This window comes from Aquarana catesbeiana, linkage group LG09 (genome assembly GCF_042186555.1).
Source record: "Aquarana catesbeiana isolate 2022-GZ linkage group LG09, ASM4218655v1, whole genome shotgun sequence".
Lineage (NCBI taxonomy): Eukaryota > Metazoa > Chordata > Amphibia > Anura > Ranidae > Aquarana > Aquarana catesbeiana.
Genome location: NC_133332.1, coordinates 203,985,217 through 204,009,270, shown reverse-complemented (window position 1 = coordinate 204,009,270; position 24,054 = coordinate 203,985,217). Strand labels below are relative to the sequence as shown.

Below are 24,054 nucleotides of genomic sequence, written 5' to 3'. Positions count from 1 at the left end.
AAATTCTTACAATATAAAATGAACACATTCTAAACTCTCTGGGATAAGAAGCAGAGGAGCGCTAGCGAGGGAAATAATGGAGGCCTTGTGTCACTGTGGGGTAATGACAATTGTCAGTCAGTCACAATGCTGGGATTGTCTGGGTTCCTGTCACGTGTGGCCGAGATGTAGAGGTCTGCAGAAGAGGCTGGGGCGTCCCAGCTTAGCGATTTTAGTGGAATCGGATCGCGCTGATGTATGGCAGACCTCCCAAGGAGGCCACCAAGTCCTGGGAAAGGGCTCAGTTCGGCCGTTTCCTGCTTACATAATCTGATCCCTGCTAGGTTATAGCAAAAGCTTCTGGAAGATGAAGGCCTTGTTATTCAGCCAAGCTGCTAAACGTATTGAATTATACAGCGCATGCTCCTTAAACCGGCCTCATTCATAGCAATACCAGAAAGAAAATCTGTGTTAGCCAATTTGATTTCTGCTGTCATCATTCAGCATCTCCTAAAATGTACAAGGAAGAGGATTGTTCATCAAAGCTGAACTCCATTCAAACCATAAAATAATTTAATGTATTTTCATATATACAGATAGTAAAAGTACCTAAATCTGGATTTATATTGGCTTGCTGTCATGCACAGCTGCACTCAGACTTGTAGAGGGCGGGACATGACTACGAATAAATCAGAGTGATGACATATCAGTGTCAGTTATCCTTCACCGTCCAATCAGAAAGTTGTGGGCAGGGAAGTGACCTCACTATCTGTGAAGTTCATAGAGAGTGTAATAGTTAGAAATTTGCTGTATGGCATGCGGCAAATGAGGTGTATATGAATCAAGATGGTTGTAGCCAAAAATGCTAGGGGGGTGTTTTTCAAAGTGATTTCCAAACAAAATAAAGCAAGGAGACATGAATGAATGCATTGTTGCCAACTGTCCCTGATTTTGAGGGACTGTCCCTGGCTGGTGATGTGGCAGTGACACAACAAGGTGAGGGACGTGGCGGCAACAGGTGAGTTGATGCCCGCTAGCAGGCGCTGCCATGATGGATCTGAAATGACAGGTGCTCTTTAAATGTAAGGAATTATTCTTACTGGTAGTTAAAATCTTTAATATTTGCAAACAAAATGAAGGCTTCCCATTTAGAATAATAAGCTGTCAGGTTAGTAAAACAGCGATATCAGAACTGATTCAATTATATAGTTTGTAGCGTATGTAGATTTGCAAAACAATGGGATAAAAGAATATTCCTGAACTTTGTTTTATCTCATGGATACTGTAAAATTGTGTGAATGCAGAAATGCAGTGCATGTTATCTCAGCTTGCAGAGCTTGGATTCATTGAATGAGTTTACCAAAAATGTAAGTATTGCAGAGTATACAGTCTCATGCTACATAACTAAACTCCATTTCATGCAGAATAAACTAAATTATTAATGTATCTTAAATGGAAAACTATCTTAGCGTTTTTCACCTTATTGCATTCTATGCATTAACCACTTCCCTACCGCACATAGTGATATGACGGCGTCAGGAACCCTTTGTCCCTCCGGGCCGCCGTCATATGGCGTCTTTTACTTTCTGAGCCACCGGGGGGCGCATGCCCGCCGCGTCACTAGGCACCCGATGCGCGTGCCTGGCGGCTGCGATGTCCGCCGGGCACCCGCGATTGCCCGTGAACACAGCAGGACCGTGGATCTGTGTGTATAAACACACAGATCCATGTCCTGTCAGAGGAGAGGAGACCGATGGTGTGTTCCCAGTACAGAGGAACACCAATTGGTCTCCTCCCCTTGTGAGTCCCCTTCCCCTACAGTTAGATTCACTCCCTAGGATACACATTTAACCCCTTCCTCACCCCCTAGTGTTAACCCCTTCCCTGCCAAACACCTTCCCTGCCAGTCACATTTACACAGTAATCAGTGCATTTTTATAGCTCTGTATCGCTGTATAAATGTTAACGGTCCCAAAATAGTGTAAAAAGTGTCCGCCGCAATATCGCAGTCACCATAAAAATCGCAGATCGCAGCCAATACTAGTAAAAAAAAAAAAATAACAATAAAAATGCTATAAATTTATCCTCTATTTTGTAGACTTTTTACCTTTTGCGCAAACCAATCAATATATGCTTATTGCGATTTTTTTTTTCTACCAAAAATATGTAGAAGAATACATATTGGCCTAAACTGAGGAAAATATATATATTTTATATATATATATATATATATATATATATATATATATATATATATATATGGGATATTTATTATAGCAAAAAGTTAAAAATATTGTGTTTTTTTTCAAAATTGTCACTTTTTTTGTTTATAGTGCAAAAAATAAAAAACTGCAGAAGTGATCAAATACCACCAAAAGAAAGCCCTATTTGTGGGGAAAAAAATTATCAAAATTTTATATGGGTACAGTGTTGCATGACCGTGCTATTGTCATTCAAAGTGTAACAGTGCTAAAAGCTGAAAACTGGTCTGGGCAGGAAGGGGGTGAAAATGCCCTGTATTGAAGTGGTTAAGGTGATAAACCTTCTTTACTGCAGCAGCGCCCCCGAGCCCCCCCTTATTCTTACCTGAGCCCCGTAATTCTCATGATGGGAATGAGCACACCAGCTCCGGCCGGTGTCTCGTGTCCTGATTGAATAGATTGATTGATAGTAGTGCAGCCATTGGCTCCCGCTGCTGTCAATCAAATCCAATGATGCGGGCGGGTACTGCTGTCTGTGTCAGCAGATGCAGCAACAGGACACGGGAGCGCGCCCGCACGGGTGTCCAGTAGGAGAGCACTTCTCCGGGAAGGGACACTAGAAGAGGAGGATCAGGGCCACTCTCTGCACAATAAACTGCAGAGCAGAGGTAAGTATGACATGTTTGTTTAAAAAAAAAAAAAACTGAACCTTTACAAGCCCTTTAAAGTGTTACTAAACCCACAACAGTAAAATAAGTATATGCAGTAAAGCATGCCGATTATGCTCACTGTGGAACCTAAGAGGTTAATCCTCTGCATTGTGTAAAAAGGCTCCTCCTACAAGCTTTAACCAGTGCTTGACTGGTAACTGATAGAAGTCACAAGACTGCTATATACTGCTAATGAGAAAAGGTATTTAGCAGTTTATATTCAATAAAATATTTGCATTTCCATGTTCTGTGTACTCTGGGGGACCAGATATAGTCATCCTGGGTTTAGTAACACTTCACTTTTCACATTTCAACTAAATTCTAAACTGCTGCATTTGTACGTTTCCAAAGCCAGTATAAAGGAATACTAGTGGTAAAAAAAAGCACTTGTGGGTTTAACTATTTTTTTTTTTTTGTATAATTCTCCCTTAAGGGGGCGTGGCAGGGGTGTGTCCTATGCCTACATACTTTTGGCAATAGGTGTCCCTGGTTCCGATCTCAAAAAGTTGGGAGGTATGTGAATGGGCGAGTTTGCTTTGAATATTGAAAATATAAAGGCAAAACTTTTTTCTTTAAATTTTGGATAGAGTGGAGAGGGATTAGAACACCTGTCAGTTTTTATTGCCGTCTGTGTTCGTTAGGGAGATTCACCCTATTTGTCCTGTTTATCATTATCATAGTAATAGAAAATCCCAAATTTTGGGTTGTCCGTGGAAAATTAATAGAGGGGAAATCTAATCTGGACCCTAGTTCTGGTGACCTGGGAGCCCCCAAGGGATTTCCTTAAATTTGAGAGGATTTCCTCTTGCTTCCTGTTTTGGCTATGGGACAGGAAGTAAAGGTAAATCTCCCCAAGAGGACACACAAAAAAAAAAAACTGACCGGGATTATATTCTTTCCTTACTCCAAAATGAAAAAAATAAAGTTTTGCCTTTAGCTCTACTTTAGTGTTATCAGTTTGTGGTGCTTAGTTCAGTTAAGTTCAGCTTGAATTTGTTGCAGTAAAAAATGTCACAATTAGGAACTACATCATTTTGTTGCAAATGTCGGTACTAACAAGGATGTCACACAGGTTTCATGAATTGGCACAAGGCTTCCAGTTACATCCCCACCACTGGATATGTGTTGTAAATTCCTTATTGAATCACCCCGTGTTTCCTAACTTTAACAGAGGAAATGTTGTCTGTCCTGGCTGTGTTGTCTGGCAGAGGAAAGTGAATCACAAAAGCAGCCAAACAAAATTACAAATTCTTAAAGAGTAACTTAAAGAGTAACTCCACTTCTGTGGGAAAAAAAATTGCCAATAAAAAGATTAATATAGCTTATAAAATTGCTACACAAGTCATACTGAAACAGAATGTTATTAAAAATCAACTTTCCCTTTCAATCTGCAGCTCTGTAAATTTCTGTAAAATGCAACCTGGATGTGGCAATAACCAGGAGGTGTTCTGTACACAGATGCTGTACCGGACACCCCCCGAAATGTCATTTTCTGCTTGTGTGATTGGCTTACTGATTTTCAAAGAAGCCAACCGTCAGTATTTTTACTGGCAGCCAGTAAAAAAAATGGCCACTTTTCTCCTGCCAGTAAATTCCAGTAAGAGGAAAAGGTTGCCAGTAAAAAATATGGCTGTGTGTGAGCGTGTTGTGATTTCATGGTGCAAGAGAGCCGAGCGGAGCGGCCGGAGCCTTGTGTGCGGGTCTGCAGGACGGGATTAAGGCAAGCCAGGAGCGGGACTGTCAGTGCTGTATGGACTGGAGTGGACTGAAGAGACCACCTGGCATGGAGAGAGAATGTTTCTGTGACTCAGGAGGGAGTATGTTGTGTCGGTGATCTGTGCTGCTGCACACTGTGGTCAGTATTCACGTGAGAGTCAATTTCATGTGTGCATCACCCATTCTAATGTATTGCCCTCCTGAGTCCTGTCCCTGAGCTACTTACTATATTAAAAATAAAATAAGAAATACACTTTTTGCCTTAATATCTACCCTAAATCACATTGCTAATTGCATATTGTACTTATTTGTAGCCTAAATACTGGAATTTACACTTAAAACTGTAATTTTATAACTTTCGGATCTGCCAGTAAAAACGTGGCCGTGCCAGTAAATTTTTGGTGTCGTGTCAGTAAAGTTCAATCTGGTAGGTTGGCAACACTGGTCTGCACTAAGCTACAAGTCGGATTTTTGGCATCCCCTGCAGCAAATATTTCATTTTTGGAGAGATGCTCCCAAAGGTAAATCAAGTCTGCTACTTTCCTCATTATAGCCCTGCAAGTGCCGCAGCTGATTGATAATTATAAAGTCACTTCCATTCACATTCACTTTGCACATGGACACACATTTCTTCAAAATAACAAAATGTAGAAATTTGCAACAAAGCTTGTTAAAATCTTCGCAATGTACATATATCACCCAGAAGAGAATGTTTTTTTCCCAACCAAAGTGGAGTTACTCTTTAAGGAGATGAAACAGTTCAGCTTTAACATCTCACTGTAGTTCATGTGACTGGTGATAAAAAGGCAATAGAAGGGTGTGCTGTACAAATGCCCTATGTATGGGAGACGTTCACACAGAAAGGCGCGTGTCACCACATGACCCCCTGAATGGCACGGGATGGACGATGGACATCTTATGTTACTAAAAGGAACTTCCACAGCGTGGGAGATAAATGCGTGGCCCCCCCTCACTAATTACTGTGGGACAGAAGCTGAATTATGTGCTAAAAAGGCAATGAATCCTTCCCTTAATCTGCTCTAACAGCTGTTGTGTCTTCTGTAATGACAACACTGTGTCAATAGACAGATAATAGAGAGATTTATGTCACCAGCCAGCCGGGTCCAATATCAGCGCAAGCCCCCTTCCTTTGGCGGAGGGGGGGGGGGGTAAAAAAAAAAAAAATGTAAGCTAGGGAAACTTCACTTGTTATTGTTATCTGTCAGATTCCTGCACATCACTTTTGGAGGTTTACTCTGCAGCTTTCTAATGGCCTGATTGTAATTTAATTACACAGTCTTGAAGGATTTACTTGCTGCAGACTCTCTGAAGTAAAGGGTCGCTCTGCTATTGGCTACCATTTCCCCCCAGTCTTGTAGAGTCCTACCCAACAGTTTTATTTCTTTGACTTAATGCATTAATGGTATCCAAACGCAACAACAAAAAGGTCACATATTGCAGATTGCCACTTCTAATGCCCTGTACACACGATAGGATTTTCCGACAACAAAATCCTGGATTTATTTCCGACGGATGTTGGCTCAAACTTGTCTTGCACACACGGTCACACAAATGTTGTCGTAAATTCCGAATGTCAAGAACGTGGTAACGTACAACACGTACGACGAGCCGAGAAAAATGAAGTTCAATAGCCAGTGCGGCTTTTCTGCTCCATTCCGAGCATGCGTGGAATTTTGTGAGTCGGAATTGTGTACACACGATCGGAATTTCTGACAACGGATTTTGTTGTCGAAATATTTTAGATCCAGATCTCAAATTTTGTCAGAAATTCCAACGGAAAATGTCCGACAGAGCCTACACATGGTCGGAATTTCCGACGACAAGCTCCCATCGAACATTTGTTGTCGGAAACTCCTATCGTGTGTACAGGGCATTAAATGTGGTGGCTGCTTCATTTTTCTTTTTTACACTTTTTTTTTTTTTATTTTTCACGTGATGATCCTGTCAGTTGTATACTTCCTATCCTAAGGTGACAATGCTTAAAGTGGTTGTTAAAGCTAAAGGTTTTTTCCTTAAAGTGATTGTAAAATCTCGTTTTTTTGTTGTTTTGTTTTTTTTTTTATAAAATAATAAAAATGTATATACTTACCTCCTCTGTGCAGTGGATTTGCACAGGGCAGCCCAGATCCTCCTCTTCTCAGGTCCCTCTTCGCTGCTCCTGGTCCCTCCCTCCTGTTGAGTGCCCCTATAGCAAGCAGCTTGTTATGGGGGCACCCAAGCCAAGCTACAGCTCCATGTGTCCATTCAGACGAGGAGCAGTCGTTTGGCCCCACCCCCTCTCTTGCTCTCCTGATTGGCTAACTGACTTTGATTGACAGCAGGGGGAGCAATTGACTCCTGCTGCTGTCAATCAAACTCTGTGATGAAGGAGCAGAGGACGGGGCCAAGCTGCCATCTGTGTCAATATATGCAGACAGGGCAGCACAGGAGAAAGCCTGCATCTATAGAGCAGCAGCAAGCTACAAAACTCCTCCCCTCTTGTCTTCTCCATACTATAGAGGGAGTTGTTCTGTAGTATGAGTGTAGAACAGGCAGAGAGCACAGTAATATTTTTGCTTAGCATTCTGGTTGGATCAATAGGCATTTTATTTCACTTATTGAACTGATATAATAAAACAGTTTCAATAGTAGATTAAACAGACCAAAAAGAGAGAGAATAAGAGAAGTTGAATGTTAGGGATCAAAGAGGAGCTCCAGTTGTTTTTGTGTCTATTAAAAGTCAGCAGCTACAAAAAGTGTAGCTGCTGACTTTTCATAAACACACACTCACCTGTCCCAGGATCCAGCGATGTGCTCACCAGAACCATCGCTTCTCTCTCCTCTCCCCAGCATTTCAACTGTGGCTGTGACAGCTTGCAGCTTCTGAGCCAGGTGCACACTGCGCAAGCGCGAGACACACTGCACCTGCTAAATGGTCGAGCAGTCCTTTGGGAGCTGTGGCATGTCCCAGAAGAGTGCAGGGAGGGAGGAAGGGAGAGTGGACACCTGTCAAAACTAGGTACCCGCTCTCCCCCCCCCCTTCAAAAAAAAAAAAATGACATGCCAAATGTGGCAGGGGGAGGAGTGTTTAAAGCGGAACTTCCCCTTTTGGGTGGAGCTTTAAATACACTACGATCTCGCAAAGCCAGGCTACTGAAAAGGATACACTCTCTATGTGACTTATTCCCTAACTAGTTTTATTTCAGCAGCTATTTGTCAGGCTGAACTTGACTTTCTGCCAGTCACTAAAGGGAGACTCTACAACTCTGCCCAGGAAATAGAATTATAAAATATGAAACAGCAAACAGAAAATTATGAATTTTAAGCCTTAAGTCAGACTTTTATGTAATACAATAATTTTCTATAACATCACACAGACAGCATTAAACACTAGTCAGGAAAGATATGACTGCAGTCAAATGTGGTTTAATGTAATAAATTAATCTGTGCCAGATGCATAAAATTCTTCCAGGAAAACTCATCTCCGGCTTGTCTGTATTTTTTTATATATCAAATATCCGCATCCTAATTTTACAGAAATAAGTTCCCGCATGTTAGCCTGACCCCAACACACAGCACAATTTAACTTTGCCTCACCAGAGACATTTTCCAGCGAACTTTCCCTGGCGAGGGGCATCATCGCTCCTCCTGTGGCCCCAGCGATGGCCCAACGAGCCATTAAACAATTAACCTCAGACTGATGTATGTGGCTGTGGGTGAAGATGACCAATCCCACTAATAAAAGCCGGAATTATCTGCTGTGCTTTTATTTTCCACAAACGTTTTGCTGTGTGATGCGGGCGACTCATCCAATTATGCCTGCCGAATTTCTCTGCTGACCCCGAGTCCTGCGTTTTATGGGGCAGCATAAGTAATATCGACTGCCTGAGTGCTGTAATCACCCGCCTGTCTTCGCGTGAACCCTGTGCTTAAAAGATCATTTTGTCCCCACAATGCTAATAGAGTTTCGCATCATGCGACTGACAGAAACGGATAGACCCAGGGTGACAGAAATGGCTGTTTTTTTTTCTGTGTTCTTAGAAAAAGAAAAAAAAAACAATTTGTCCATCTTTGTTGCCTCTGCGCTCAGCAGCCCCGGGGAATGAAGCTGTGCCATGGACTCTTTTTATCTTGTAATATCCAATGTTCTCATCTGTGTCGTTATGTTATGAGGACAATCAGCGCAGTGAGACACGCGTTTTACAATGCGATCGATTGCAGGCAGAGGATCTTCTCTTTTCCAGCTTGCAGTAAAAAAGGAACATTTTCATCAGGTACATATATTAAGGGAGAACTCCACATTTAACTCTAATTTCCATAATCTCCTCCTCATCTGCGACAGCATGACAAACAGCTGAGTTTCCACTGCATGTTACTTGGCAATGCAGATATGTTAATAGTTAATGTTATTTCTATCATTGTTTCAGTTTGCTCTGCAGAGCTGTGGTATCACCTCATTTGTGACAGATTCTTTTTAATCAAAAATTATTTAAAAATTGTGCTTGGCCATTGTTCACAGCAAAGGTTGCATTTCGAACCGCATGGCCTCTTTTTTCCCTGAGGCCTCTAAGTAGGTTGACATCCGATAACTTTATTGAGAGAACAAAGAAGATGTAGCAGGGTAAATCCTCCACATTAGCAGGGATGACACACTGTATTTCAGGCACGTTCCGCAGACACAGCTTCACACACATAAATCTCCACCACTTAACCCAGCTGACACCCAGAAGCCAGCGTGCGACCTTCCCTGACCTCCTGGAGGTTCCAATCTTTGGTCGTATCCATTGCATCCCCCTGCACACATCAGCACTAGAGCTCCGCAATGAGTCTCAATGCCAGGGTACTTTATATGTGGTTACTATTCGTGTGGATCACCAGGGGTTTGATTTTGTATGTATTTTACCTGTTACTGTTGTGGTTTGTGGATTGTGGATTGAGGAGATTTGTTTGTTAAAGCAAACCTAAACCCAAAAAGAAAAATGTGATGTATTTCAGCTTACCGGTCCCTAGTTTAAACTACTGCATTAGTTTTCTTTTGTCAGGCTTCTTTCCTTTATTTTTACCTGGTAATTCTGCAAATAACAGCATTTGATTTAGGGACCATAGATTGTAAGCTCCTTGAGGGTAGGGACTGATGTAAATGTGCAATGTATATGTAAAGAGCTGTGTAAATTGGCGGTGCTATATAAGTACCTTAAATAATAATAATAATAATAATAATAATAACACCACAATTCCTGCCCCTGTGTGGCTACGCTCACTTCTCACCAGTCCATTTCTTTTTGGGTTTAGATATCGCTTACAACATAGGTGAAATGCACTATATCTGAGGAAAAGTCGAGCCAAAGCTATTTTGGCGTTACTTCTCCTATGGATTCCAGGAGCGCAATTTGTTCTACACTCCTGTGAGCAATTTTCAGTCGACAGTGGGGTAAACCCTGCTGTCAGCTGACGTCACTGAGCCAGTTCAGGCTCGGGAATGATCCCAACTTTATAATCGGGATCCACCCAGATGCCTGGACCAGCAGCTGGCACAACCTCTCAGCATGCTGAGCCAGCCCCTCCCGCCCCCTCCACAGCCCAGCGCTCCAGTGAGCACCGGAGGGGCAAAGCAGAGAGCTGGTCACCGTCGTCACAGTTCTCTGCTCAAAGCAGATGGGAGAACAGTGGTGTTTGATCGCCCAGTTCTTGGTGTAGAACCGGTGGGGGACAGATACAGCTGGGATCGGTGCTGCAGCTATCTAGGAGAGTACGATTTTTTTTTTTTTTTTGCTATTCCGATTCTTCGCTTTAAACATGTGGTGCCAATCCTTTCCTAATAAAGATGAGCGATTCATAAAAAACAAAACAAAAAAAAAAAAACACATACACAAATACATATCTACAGTGGGTATAGAAAACAATCAACCCCCCTAAAAATTACCCAAAGCACACAGCAGAAATGATCACACAGTGGTTGAACGAGAAAAAGGCGAATGTCCTTGCATGGACTAGTCAGAGCCCAGACTTAAACCCTATTAAAAATCTGTGGAATGACTTGAAGACTGCACTCCACAAACAGTCGCCAGCAAATTTTAACTGAACTTGAGCAGTTCTGCAAAAGAAGAGTGGGTAAATATTGCAATCTCTATATGTGAAAAGTTAGTAAAGACATATCCCAACAGACTAAAGGCTGTAATTAAAGCAAAAGGTGGTCCAACAAAATACTGACAGGGGGGGGGGGGGGGGGGGGGTGATCCTTATTCCAACTCATTGATTCTGTTTTTGAATTTTTTTTATTTTTCTGACATGTTGGTGTTATATATTTCACTTGGATGTTATAAGTTGAACTAGTAAATACAGCTGGATAAAACAAAAACTGTGTCAGTCTTCATTTCAGGCTGCAAAGCAACATGTGAATATTTTAAAGGGGGAGATTCTTTTCTATGCCCACTGTACATATATGAATTGCCATTATAACTGCCTGTGAGGTTTAACCTTTAGTGGACTGCTTTCTAGGCTGGAGCGGTTGAACTGAACATGAGCATGCTGTCATCACCAGGTTCAATCTCACACAGTCAAATGATTAAGGGGAACCTGTCAAGATAGAAATATAGAAGTTGACATTGCTGAATGCTTTCTGAAGGTTCCAGCTCCGGGACTGTCATCCTGATCCTTGTTACACTGCCCCAAGGGGCACGGACCCAGAAGACACGACGGCAACTCAGGTTCTCCTTTACTGGCTATGTATTGTAAGAACAATACGGAGTAAGTTAGCAGTGACAGTTGCTATATTCCTATCCAGACATGTGTACCTAGGTACAGAGAGTCTTGTCAAAGAAATATATTCAGGCTGGGGGAACAACCTGTGTCACAAAAGGTGACACAGGCTGTGCTGGAGACTGATCAAGGCTGATCTATACAACCACATGACACCAACAACTGACAAATTCAAAACGTTCCACACATTTTCAGACAACTATAAGCCAACGGATATCCCTCCATCCCCTCCACCGAGATTTATAAGAGACAACTGCCATCAGCTCACTGATGATTTTATGCTCATTACAGGTATCTAGGCACTACGTGCCAGCTAGATTGGAGCAGCAATTAAAGTGTTCCGCTGCTGCTGTCTGTGCACAACTACTGTGAAATCGACGATGGCGGTGAAGTAAATGAGCCATTCTGAGATGTACACTCTGTCATATCAACCTGATGGAAGAACGTTACGGTCCTATATCCAACTTTACTGAGAAATCAGTTTGTTTTGTGTTTAAATAGACACTATTGCTCAAAAACGATTTTTTTTTATAACTTTTTATTTTGTCTGTTTTTATTTAAAATGTTTTTCAAAACAGTGAAGATGATCAGAGTAAATATCAAGCAGAAAAGATTGCAGTCATTAAACACATCTTAAGAGGAAGTAGTACAGACTCCGTAGAACATTTCAGAGTGAATGAATGACCAGTTCACAGAAGATAATAAAGGTCAAGCAATTTGATGCAGTAACAGATCATAACTCACAAAAAAGTATAAGTTTCTCTTATACATATAAAGCTGGATACACACTATACAATTCTCTTTAGAGATTTTTTCCTTTAGATTTACCAAAACCATATAATATAAGGTCAAACCTAAACACTTTCAATTTGTATGCAATCAGGCAGGCCCTTGCACTACATAGTTGAAGGTAAATCTAAAGGAAATCGAACAAAAGTTGTATAGTGTGTATCCAGCTTAAGTAACTCAATGAGAAATAACCAATGTGATGTTAGAGATGTAGTCAGTATGTTTTTAGCATAGAGAACAGTAAACTGTTAATGCAGCAATCGGAATTGATCTTGAAAATGTAAGAGTTTAGATGCAAGAAAGAAGAGAGAAGAAAAAGAAAGAAGAAAGGAAAAAAGGGGTGAATATATAGCAGGTAAAAAGTATTGAACACATCACCATTTTTCTAGGTAAATAGATTTCTAAAGGTGCTGTTAACATTAAATTTTCACCACATGTCGGTAACAACCCATGCAATCCATACATACAGAATCTCACAAAACTGAGTACACCCCTCACATTTTAGTAAATATTTTAATATATTTTTTCATGTGACAACACTGAAGAAATGACACTTTGCTACAATATAAAGTAGTGAGTGTACAGCTTGTATAACAGTGTAAATTTGCTGTCCCCTCAAAATAATTCAACACACAGCCATTAATGTCTAAACTGCTGGCAATAAAAGTGAGTACACCCCTAAGTGAAAATGTCCAAATTGGGCCCAAAGTGTCAATATTTTGTATGGCCACCATTATTTTCCAGCACTGCCTTAACCCTCTTGGGCATTGAGTTCACCAGAGCTTCACAGATTGCCACTGAAGTCCTCTTCCACCCCTCCATGACGACATCACGGATCTGGTGGATGTTAGAGACCTTGCAAGAAGATTGCCAAGACCCTGAAACGGAGCTGCAGCACGGTGGCCAAGACCACACAGCGGTTTAACAGGACAGGTTCCACTCAGAACAGGCCTCACCATGGTCGGCCAAAGAAGTTGAGTGCATGTGCTCAGCGTCATATCCAGAGGATGTCTTTGGGAAAAAGACGTATGAGTGCTGCCAGCATTGCTGCAAAGGTTGAAAGAGTGGGGGGTCAGCCTGCCAGTGCTCAGACCATACGCCGCACATTGCATAAAACTGGTCTGCATGGTTGTCATCCCAGAAAGAAGCCTCTTCTAAAGATGATGCACAAGAAAGTCTGCAAACAGTTTGCTGAAGACAAGCAGACTAAGGAAACGGATTACTGGAACCATGTCCTGTGGTCTGATGAGACCAAGATAAACATATTTGGTTCAGATGGTGTCAAGCCTGTTTGGCGGGAACCAGGTGAGGAGTACAAAGACAAGTGTGTCTTGCCTACAGTCAAGCATGGTGGTGGGAGTGTTATGGTCTGGGGCTGCATGAGTTCTGCCGGCACTGGGGAGCTACAGTTTATTGAGGAACCATGAATGCCAACATGTACTGCGACATACTGAAGCAGAGCATGATCCCCTCCCTTCAGAGACTGGGCCGCAGGGGAGAATGCCAACATGATAACAACCCCTAACACACCTCCAAGACGACCACTGCCTTGCCAAAGAAGCTGAGGGTAAAGGTGATGGACTTGCCAAGCATGCCTCCAGACCTAAACCCTATTGAGCATCTATGGCATACCCTCAAATGGAAGGTGGAGGAGCGCAAGGTCTCTAACATCCACCAGATCCGTGATGTCATCATGGAGAAGTGGAAGAGGACTCCAGTGGCAACCTGTGACGCTCTGGTGAAATCCATGCCTAAGAGGGTTAAGGCAGTGCTGGAAAATAATGGTGGCCACACAAAATATTGACACTTTGGGCCCAATTTGGACATTTTCACTTAGGGGTGTACTCACTTTTGTTGCCAGCGGTTTAGACATTAATGGCTGTGTGTTGAGTTATTTTGAGGGGACAGCAAATTTACACTGTTATACAAGCTGTACATTTGCTACTTTACATTGTAGCAAAGTGTCATTTCAGTGTTGTCACATGAAAAGATATAATAAAATATTTACAAAAATGTGAGGGGTGTGCTCACTTTTCTGAGTTACTGTACAAAGAAACCAAAACAAATTAGTTCAGAAATTAAGTTATATGTGATAAAATTAAATGACACAGGAAAAAAGTATTGAACATATGAAGAAATGGAGGTGTAAAAAGCCATGGAAAGCCAAGACACCAGCTAAAATCTATCAGTAATTAGAAAGCAATCCTGCCCCTTGTCAATGCAAATTAATATCAGCTGGTTCGGTCTCAACTGATGCCCTATAAAAAGGTGTCACACAAGAAACATCTTGTGGTGGGAAAGCAAAGAGCTCTCCCAAGATTTTTGCAACCTTATTGTTGCAAAACATACTGATGGCATTGGTTACAGAAGGATTTCTAAACTTCTGAATGTTCCAGTTAGCACTGTTGGGGCCATAATCCGGAAGTGGAAAGAACCTAGTTTCAACATAAACCGGCCATGTCGTGTGCTCCTCGCAAGATTTCTGACAGAGGAGTGAAAAGAATTATGAGAAGAGCCAAGGACCACTTGTGGAGAGCTTTAGAAAGATCTGAAATTAGCAGGTACAATTGTTTCAAAGAAAACAATAAGTAATGAACTCAACCACCATGGCCTGTATGCACGCTCACCACGCATGACTCCATTGCTGAAGAAAAAACAAGATGAAGCTTGTTTAAAGTTTGCTGCACAACATTTAGACAAGCCTGTGAAATACTGGGAGAATATAGTCTGGTCAGATGACACCAAAATTGAACTCTTTGGATGCCATAATACCCAGCATGTTTGGAGGTCAAATGGCACTACACATCACCCCAAAAACACCAAACCGTGACATTTGGAGGTGGGAACATCATGGTGTGGGGCTGTTTTTCAGCATACGGTACTGGCAAACGTCATATTGTTGAAGGAAGGGTGAATGAAGATGAAACAAGAGTGGACATTTTAGCAAGACAATGATCCCAAGCACAAAGCCAAGGAAACGTTCAATTGGTTTCAAAGAAAGAAAATAAAGCTGCTAGAATGACCCGGCCAATCACCTGACTTGAATGCAATAGAACAATCTATGGAAAGAACTAAAGATCGGTGTTCATAGAAGAGGCCCATGGAATCTTCAAGATTTGAAGACTGTTTGTGTGGAAGAATGGGCCAAAATCACAACTGAGCAATGCATGCAACTCGTTTCTCCATACAGGAGGCGTCTTGAAGCTGCCATTAACAATAAAGGATTTTGTACGAAGTATTAAATAAATTTCAGTAAGCGTGTTCAATACTTTTTCCCTGTGTCATTTCATTTTTTTTACACATAACTTAATCTCTGAACTTATTTGTTATGGTTTGCATGGGTTGTTACCGACATGTGGTAAAAATTTCATGTCAAATGCATCTTAAAAAATATTACCTAGAAAAATGGTGACGTGTTCAATACTTATTTTACCCGCTGCAAGTGCCCAGTGCCGTCTAATCACCAACCAGAAATTGAGGTTCCTCCAACCAGTCTCTAGGAATAAACATATGCCTATGATTCCCAAACCTTGTTATGCTTGAGTCATTCATGACAGCTATTAAATAGCTCATCTTTTTGACCAAAAACTCTTTTTAAAAACTGTGTGTGCTGGGGGCATTAGACTGTAAGCTCCTATAATGCAGAAACTGATTTGAATGGTTCATAGTTCCCTACTGCACTGTAGAAATCTAGACTTGTGCAGTGTTACATAATGACTGTAGCATATTAACCCATCAGATACCATATCTTAAATGACCAGAGTAATCTGGCTGTGATGGGTTATAGTACTCTGCATGGTTTTACTGAATAAGCTGACAATCTGGCATAACCGATTGGTACTGGTAAACAATTCTCTACACTCTAATTAAGGTGTAGGGGGCAAAGGTGCCAGGAAGACAATTATACACACAGTGCTCAGTTCAGCCTTCCCACAGGAAAAGCAGAATAACAGACTCAAAACTTCTCAACAATGCAGAAATGGGTTTTACAATCACAAAATTGTTAAAGTAAAACTCCAATCTCATAAAAAAAAAAAAGACAGCCTCCCACCCCATCCATGCTGCCTACACACAGTATCCTTCAGGGATTAGAACACTATTTATTGTAGATTCATACCTACAACCTAATATCTGTGCCCATTTCAAGCCTAAATCATAGCAAGCTACTGAAGTCTTCTAAGACGAGTGTCAGGAGGGAAGCCTACCCAATCCAAGCACTACAGTATTATCATCATCAATGTCTCTCCCTCCCTCTGATCACCCAAGGTGGATAGGAATTTCCTTTACAAAACTAAAGTTACACTTTAAAAATTTTTAATAGGAGGCAGAAAGAGCTTTACCTTCACGCTTCATGCCCATGGCCAGACACTTCTGGTAGCGGCAGTACTGGCAGCGGTTGCGTTGTCTCTTGTCGATCAGGCAGTCCTTGGTGTCCCTGCATGTGTACGTAAGGTCCTTCCGAACTGTCCTCTTAAAGAAGCCCTTGCAGCCCTCACAGCTGTAGACTCCATAGTGTTTACCTGGCAGAGAGGATGGTAGAGAAGTCAGCACAATCACTTAACCTGTTCCAATTGTGTCCACTCTCTCAATCATGGTCACTTCTTTTAGTAGGATTGTAATCATCACACATGTGCAGATCACATTTTGAATCATACTTAGCCCAACTCCAGCCAAAACGGTTTTATTTCTGCCTATGTCCCTGTTAGTTGGTTTTCTCTTTCTTCCTGTCTTACACCCATCAAATAGACAGGAAGTGAGAGGAAATCTTCCAATTGGGGACAAAAACAGCAATAAATAATTGACAGGGTTCTTACCCTTTGCTCTATCCATAACAAAAAAAAAAATACGGTCTGGAATCGATCTTTATTCAGAATCCATCTAGTATGTTCAGCAAATTCACATCTGAGTTATTACATTAAATAAATCTTTTACTGCGATGTTTGTATTTCTGAAGGTTTGATGTTCCATATTTTGACAAAACAGACTGGCAGACTTGAACTGATAACATCAGCACTATAACTCTGCAACACCACTTAAAAGGAAGCGAACACTGCACATGTAATGAATGAGCAAATATGACTGCCAGCACATGTTTTGTAATAGACTGTATATAGTAACAAGACTTCTCCAATTATAGTGATACCTTTACACTAAGCTTCCCAAATTCACCTTTATACAGTCAGGTCCATAAATATTGGCTCATTGACACAATTCTAATCTTTTTGGCTCTATACACCACCACAATGGATTTGAAATGCAACGAACAAGAAGTACTTTAACTACAGACTTTCAGCTTTAATTTGAGGGTATTTACATCCAAATCAGGTGAACGGTGTAGGAATTACAACAGTTTGTATATGTGCCTCCCACATTTTAAGGGACCAAAAGTAATGGGACAATTGGCTGCTCAGCTGTTCCATGGCCAGGTGTGTGTTATTCCCTCATTATCCCATTTACAAGGAGCAGATAAAAGGTCCAGAGTTCATTTCAAGTGTGCTATTTGCATTTAGAATCTGTTGCTGTCAAGTCTCAATATGAGATCCAAAGAGCTGTCAATATCAGTGAAGCAAGCCATCATTAGACTGAAAAAACAAAACAAACCCATCAGAGAGATGGCAAAAACATTAGGTCTGGCCAAATCAACTGTTTGGAACATCCTTAAAAAGAAAGAATGCACCGGTGAGCTCAGCAACACCAAAAGACCCGGAAGACCACGGAAAACAACTGTGGTGGATGACCGAATTCTTTCCCTGGTGAAGAGAACACCCTTCACAACAGTTGGCCAGATCAAGAACAGTGAATACAGAGGGTTCACCACAAGATGTAAACCATTGGTGAGCCTCAAAAACAGGAAGGCCAGATTAGAGTTTGCCAAACAACATCTAAAAAGGCCTTCACAGTTCTGGAACAACATCCTATGGACAGATGAGACCAAGATCAACTTGTATCAGAGTGATGGGAAGAGAAGAGTATGGAGAAGGAAAGGAACTGCTCATGATCCAAAAGCATCATCAGTGAAGCATGGTGGTGGTAGTGTCGTGGCGTGGGCATGTATGGCTGCCAATGGAACTGATTCTCTTGTATTTATTGATGATGTGACTGCTGACAAAAGCAGCAGGATGAATTCTGAAGTGTTTCAGGCAATATTATCTGCTCATATTCAGCAAAATGCTTCAGAACTCATTGGACGGCGCTTCACAGTGCAGATGGACAATGACCCGAAGCATACTGCGAAAGCAACCAAAGAGTTTTTTTTAAGGGAAAGAAGTGGAATGTTATGCAATGGCCAAGTCAATCACCTGACCTGAATCTGATTGAGCATGCATTTCACTAGCTGAAGACAAAACTGAAGCGAAAATGCCCAAGAACAAGAAGGAACTGAAGACAGTTGCAGTAGAGGCCTGGCAGAGCATCACCAGGGATGAAACCCATCGTCTGGTGATGTCTATACGTTCCAGACTTCAGGCTGTAATTGACTGCAAAGGATTTGCAACCAAGTATTAAAAAGTGAAAGTTTGATGGATGATTGTTAATCTGTCCCATTACTTTTGGTCCCTTAAAAAGTGGGAGGCACATATACAAACTGTTGTAATTCCTACACCGTTCACCTGATTTGGATGTAAATATCCTCAAATTAAAGCTGAAAGTCTGCAGTTAAAGCACATCTTGTTTGTTTCATTTCAATTCCATTGTGGTGGTGTATAGAGCCAAAAAGATTAGAATTATGTCAATGTCCCAATATTTATGGGCCGGACTGTATCTCTGTTATACATCTACTTAAAGAGAACCTGTGACTAATATAAGCAATTCAAACTATGCAAATGATAAATACGTAAATACTTAAAGAGGAACTGCAGTCTGCTCACATATATTTGTAATAAAAACATCTTTGCCATCCTGAAGCTTCCCTCCAACCACTCAACTACTTTGCATATTATTTTATATATACAACGATTCTGTACTTGCCAAATATGCTGCAGAAATCTCCCTCCCCTGAGTCTTGCTGCAATAATTTTAACTGTGGGCAGCTGAAGCTGCTGCCTATTCACTTCCTGGATTTACACAGACATACAGAGGCAATCCTCCAGCTCTGCAGCTCTCATTGGCCCTCATGACCCCCCCCCCCCCCTTCCTGGCAAACCCTCAGGAGAGTGAGAGAGAGCTGTGCATGATGTAATAAGCCTAGGCTTTTTTCCAGACAGGAAACAGGAAGTGGGCTGTATAAGTTATTCACTGGCAGAGAAAAAAATTTTACTATCCAAAGTTAAAACAACAAGGGCAGAAGATTTAATAGATGGAAAGTTGAAAAAATTACTGAAGTTCCACTTTAATTTGAATGGAAACCAAATGACAAAACAATCTGTAGATCCAGAGAAGGAGACAACTGAATTTATATGCAAATCCCACATGTTTTTCCGTTGTCACCGATGGTAACCTCTTCTTATGAATGTTTTTTTCACACGCTCAGTTTGATTTGCTCAGGCCTGTGATAGGTTCACTTTAAACAGTCACAAGTTTATTTAAAATAATTTCAATATCATTCATGGAGGTATGTGTAACAGTTACAGGAATATAGTCGAGTTGAAGATATTTATATTAAAGCTGAATTCTAGGTGTGATTTTGTCCAGCTTGGACAATGTAAGTATACATATCTCATAACTTAGCAATTGCTGTGAAGCTGAAAGTCACTGTAGTAATCACAGCTGGATCTGGTGTCCTCTGATTGGATGAGGTGGAGATCTTGATGTCACTGCTCTGCCTCCCCACCTCATTCAGAGAATGCCTTGTATTCATTAAACACATACAAGCCGTTCTGTGAATGGTGGCAGTACAGAGCGAGTGACTCATTGTAGTTACTATGCAGGATTCGGAAAATCGCTGCTATCACTGTAGTAGTGATGACCACAAACAGTGATTTGCAGCTTCCACAGCGATGGCTCAGGTATGACATATGCAAAGTTACATACATACTCCAACCTGGACCAATGTAACTATGCAATAAAAAATCATACCTGCAGTTCAGCTTAAATGCAGTTTAAGCTGGTCATATACTGTACAATCTCTGCAGAATCTCCTTTATATTTTCCATAACTTAGTAATATAAGAACATGCCTAAACAATCCATTAAACTTGTATCCCCTGAACTACACAGTTGATGATAGATCTAAAGAAGATTGTATGCTCAGTTTGTATAATGTATGTCAGCTTTACTGAGGGAGATATTTTCACCAGTGCACTTCTGACTTCCTGTCCAGCAATACCATGGTAGCCTCCTGATCGCTGTCAGGGAGTAGAAGGAAATGTGGGGGGGGGGGGGGGGGGGTACACAAATTAATAAGGCCAGTCAGCTATTATAAAAACCACATGGGGGCTTCCTTAGACTAAAGAGGCAAATAACACACAACCTGCACACCCAAGTGACATACTGTAAATGTCATATTTTTAATTTGCGGTGCAGATTTCTGGACTTTACCACCAGACACAGTTATGATTGTTTAGAGAGCTTACATGTAAAGTTTTTTAAAGGCTTGCTTCTTCTTTATAGAGACCCTGTCAGGTCTCTATCCAAATCTATAGTCTCCTCTGTTCCAGCGCTGCAGCCTCCATCAGTGTTACTGACATTTGGGATTTCCAGGAATGTTGGATGCCTGTGTCCTCTGCGGCCCTGTGGTTCTATCGTCCAACCCCTGCATCGCTACAGGACACAACAGGGACATGGGAAAAATGGGAAGCAATGGGAAACACAAACACCTGACACTACTGGAAAGGTCAAACCTCAAAGATATTGATGGAGGCTGCAGTGCTGGAATGGATAGGAGACCAAGGCCACCAGGAAGGTGAGTATACTACATGTTCTCTTACAGGGAACTGGTGGTTAGAGACCTGACAGGAACTCCTTAAAGAGAACACGATGCCTGACAAAACTGCAGTCATTCTGAAGACAGATAACTATCATAGGATCGATTTGAAAGATTTTTTTTTTATATTTTTTGTTTTCAGGTGTCTTTTCTATCCTTTAGTTCTCTACAACTTTCAGCTGCTGCAAAAAAGCAGTTGGTTGCTATGGCTAACATAGCTACTATTTTTCACTCTTTGCTCTTTAATGTGGAAGTCAGTAAATGAAGCGGTTAAATTATTGACCAGCAAGAAAACAATAAAAGACACCCTGGAAGAGTAATGCCAATCAACGAGCTTATTACAGTGAATGTGCGAGGCGCCTGAAATAAGAAATCAATGTAAGGCTTACAATAAAATCCAATTGCTACAAATTTAATTTGCATCCTTGCAGTAATTACACAATAAATTCTGCTAATGTTTACTGATAGTTCATCTCTCTGATATGTCAGAGGGCTTGTTTCTACTGACAGAGATGGCAATACTGGGCATACAATGATGGGTGTATTGTAGCTCTCTGCTGGCTTAAGAAATTACATTGGTAATAATAAATAACAGTGACCCTACACTTCATTCATTTGTGGGATCATTCGGTGTTGGCCTGCTCTGCTGCATGGCTCCATCTTAAAAAAATAAATAAGAGTAGCTACACTCACTTGGTTACACATACTGTTTTGCAAATAGATTGTGCTTTTATTGCTTCTCGCTCACTACAAGTCCTCAGTCGACTTTTACTGAATACACTAAAATATGTAGCTTAGTCTGTAAAGGCCACTCATACCTCCCCAGTGCAGCAGACGTGTGTGATTTGGCTTTCGTTGATTTTATTTCAGCAGAGGTTTAGTAAGCATGCTGACTTTACTGCTTAATATAAAGACATCTACTAAAGGAAGCATCTACAAATATTTGTACATCCATAAAAAGATATAGCAGTGAGCATGTAAAAATACCAAAAAGTCAATAAAGCTCTGGGCCCAGGTGGCTTTGTTGGAGAGTACTACAAACAATTTAAACATGTTCTGGTTGACCACATTATCCTCCTCTTCAATGCTGCTGCTTCCTCTGCCTCCTTTCCTAAGGAAATGCTAAATGCCTTGATTATCACACTACCGAAACCAGGGAAAGAGCCCACCTCACCCCAAAACTTTCGTCCTATCTCCCTGCACAACCATGACGCAAAGCTATACGCCAAAGTAATTGTAAATAGATTTATTGACTTACTTCCACTTCTTATTCATTCCAACCAATCTGGGTTTACTAAAGGACGCCAAACCTCAGTCGCCACTCTTCGCATGATCAATATTATCCAACATGCTGAAAGCCACGGAATGCCCTCACTGCTTCTTTCACTGGATGCAGAGAAGGTATTTGACAGGGTCCACTTGTGATACCTAGCCATGACCTTGGAAAAATGTTGATTCCAAGGCAATATTCTATCAGCAATACTGGCTTTATACTCATGCCCCTCCGCCCAAGTGTATTGCTCCTCCATGCTTTTTACACCTTTTGTTATATTGAATACCACGAGACAGGGGTGCCCCCTCTCGCCTCTAATTTTTTATTTGATCATGGGACCCCTGGCTGAAAAAATTAGATCCCAACAAGATATCTCAGGTTTCCTTATTGGCTCCACCAAGCACAAAATCAGCCTTTTCGCGGATGATGTCATCCTCATGTTGACCAAACCTCTTTTCCCTGGCTTTGGTACAAAGAATACTTGATGAATACAGCTCTGTTTCTTACTATAAGGTAAATGCATCTAAATCACTTATTCTACCTCTTGGAATGACAACAGAACGGCAAACTTCTCTAAAAAGCAACTATCCGTACACATGGGCTATAGACTCCCTAACCTATTTAGGAGTTACCTTAACTAAATCTATATCCTCTCTCTACCAAGTCAATTTTACTCCTTATTTACACAACCTCCCAAAGGAATTAGACAGTATCTCCAAACTTACTCTATCCTGGTCCGGCAGACTAGCGGCATTTAAAATGCTTAAACTACCTCAACTGTTATATCTCTTCAGGGCACTCCCCATCCTGATTCTTCCGTCCTTTTTTACACAAATACAATCTCTCCTAGGATGCTTTGTATGGCAGGATAAAAAAGCTTGAAGCTCAAACACCATCTTAACAAAACACAGGTCAGTGGTGGAAACAGGATACATTAACTTTAAAAACTACTATAATGCTACCATTCTGGTGCAACTTAAAGCCTGGTTTGAACCTAGCTCTAATTGCCCATGGAGTAACATCGAAGCCTTCCAGATCCCTGGACACAATCTAAAAAACTGGCTTAGTGCACCTAGTGTAAAGAAGAACGCTATGAATATTTCCCCAACCATTTCTGCCTCAGTCGCAGCTTTTAATTATCTTCTCGCCAACATACCCAAAGGACAAAAAAACTTGTAAGATACCCGTCCCAATAGCTACTATTGCACTAATGATCCCCAACTTACCCCTGACTTCCTGGCAAGAAAAGAGCACATAGCATATATCGGATCTCCTTAAACCATTTACATCCTTGCAACAGTCATTCTCACTCCCCTACAAGGACTATTACAAATGTATCCAAGTAACCCACTGACTGCTTCACAATCCCCATCTCCATAAGGCTATACCAGAAAAGGCAGGGCAATTCCTTTCGACTAGCAAGACATCCTCCAAAGGAATCATACTCTTTTGCAACATACAGAAAGTCAAAACCTCTTTCGACAAACTTCCACCTATGGCAAAATGGGAAAGGGACTTAGGCTGTTCTTTTAATGATCTCCAATGGCAGGATGCATTGATTGCCAACTACACGTTCCTCCAACTTGTGGGAACTCACTTACAAATTCTCCCCCACAGATGGTATAATACTCCATCCCTAATTCATCCATACAACCCATATGTTGGAGAAATTGTGGTCTTCCCGGCACACTCTATCATACCCTTTGGGAGTGCACTAAAATCACCATATTGGAAAGAAGTAATCCATTTATTAACCGAGGTCACTGGT

The 24,054-nt window shown here is 41.3% G+C and overlaps 1 protein-coding gene across 5 annotated transcripts in view; it reads right to left on the bottom strand.

Moving 5' to 3' along the window:
- Positions 1–24,054, bottom strand: part of RXRA (retinoid X receptor alpha) — a 310,855-nt gene that overhangs the window by 52,725 nt on the left and 234,076 nt on the right. For all 5 annotated transcript variants that reach the window (XM_073599591.1, XM_073599593.1, XM_073599592.1 and 2 more), the window contains one exon: positions 16,495–16,674. In XM_073599591.1, coding sequence (XP_073455692.1) covers positions 16,495–16,674 — 180 coding nt within the window. The remainder of the gene's footprint in view (positions 1–16,494; positions 16,675–24,054) is intronic.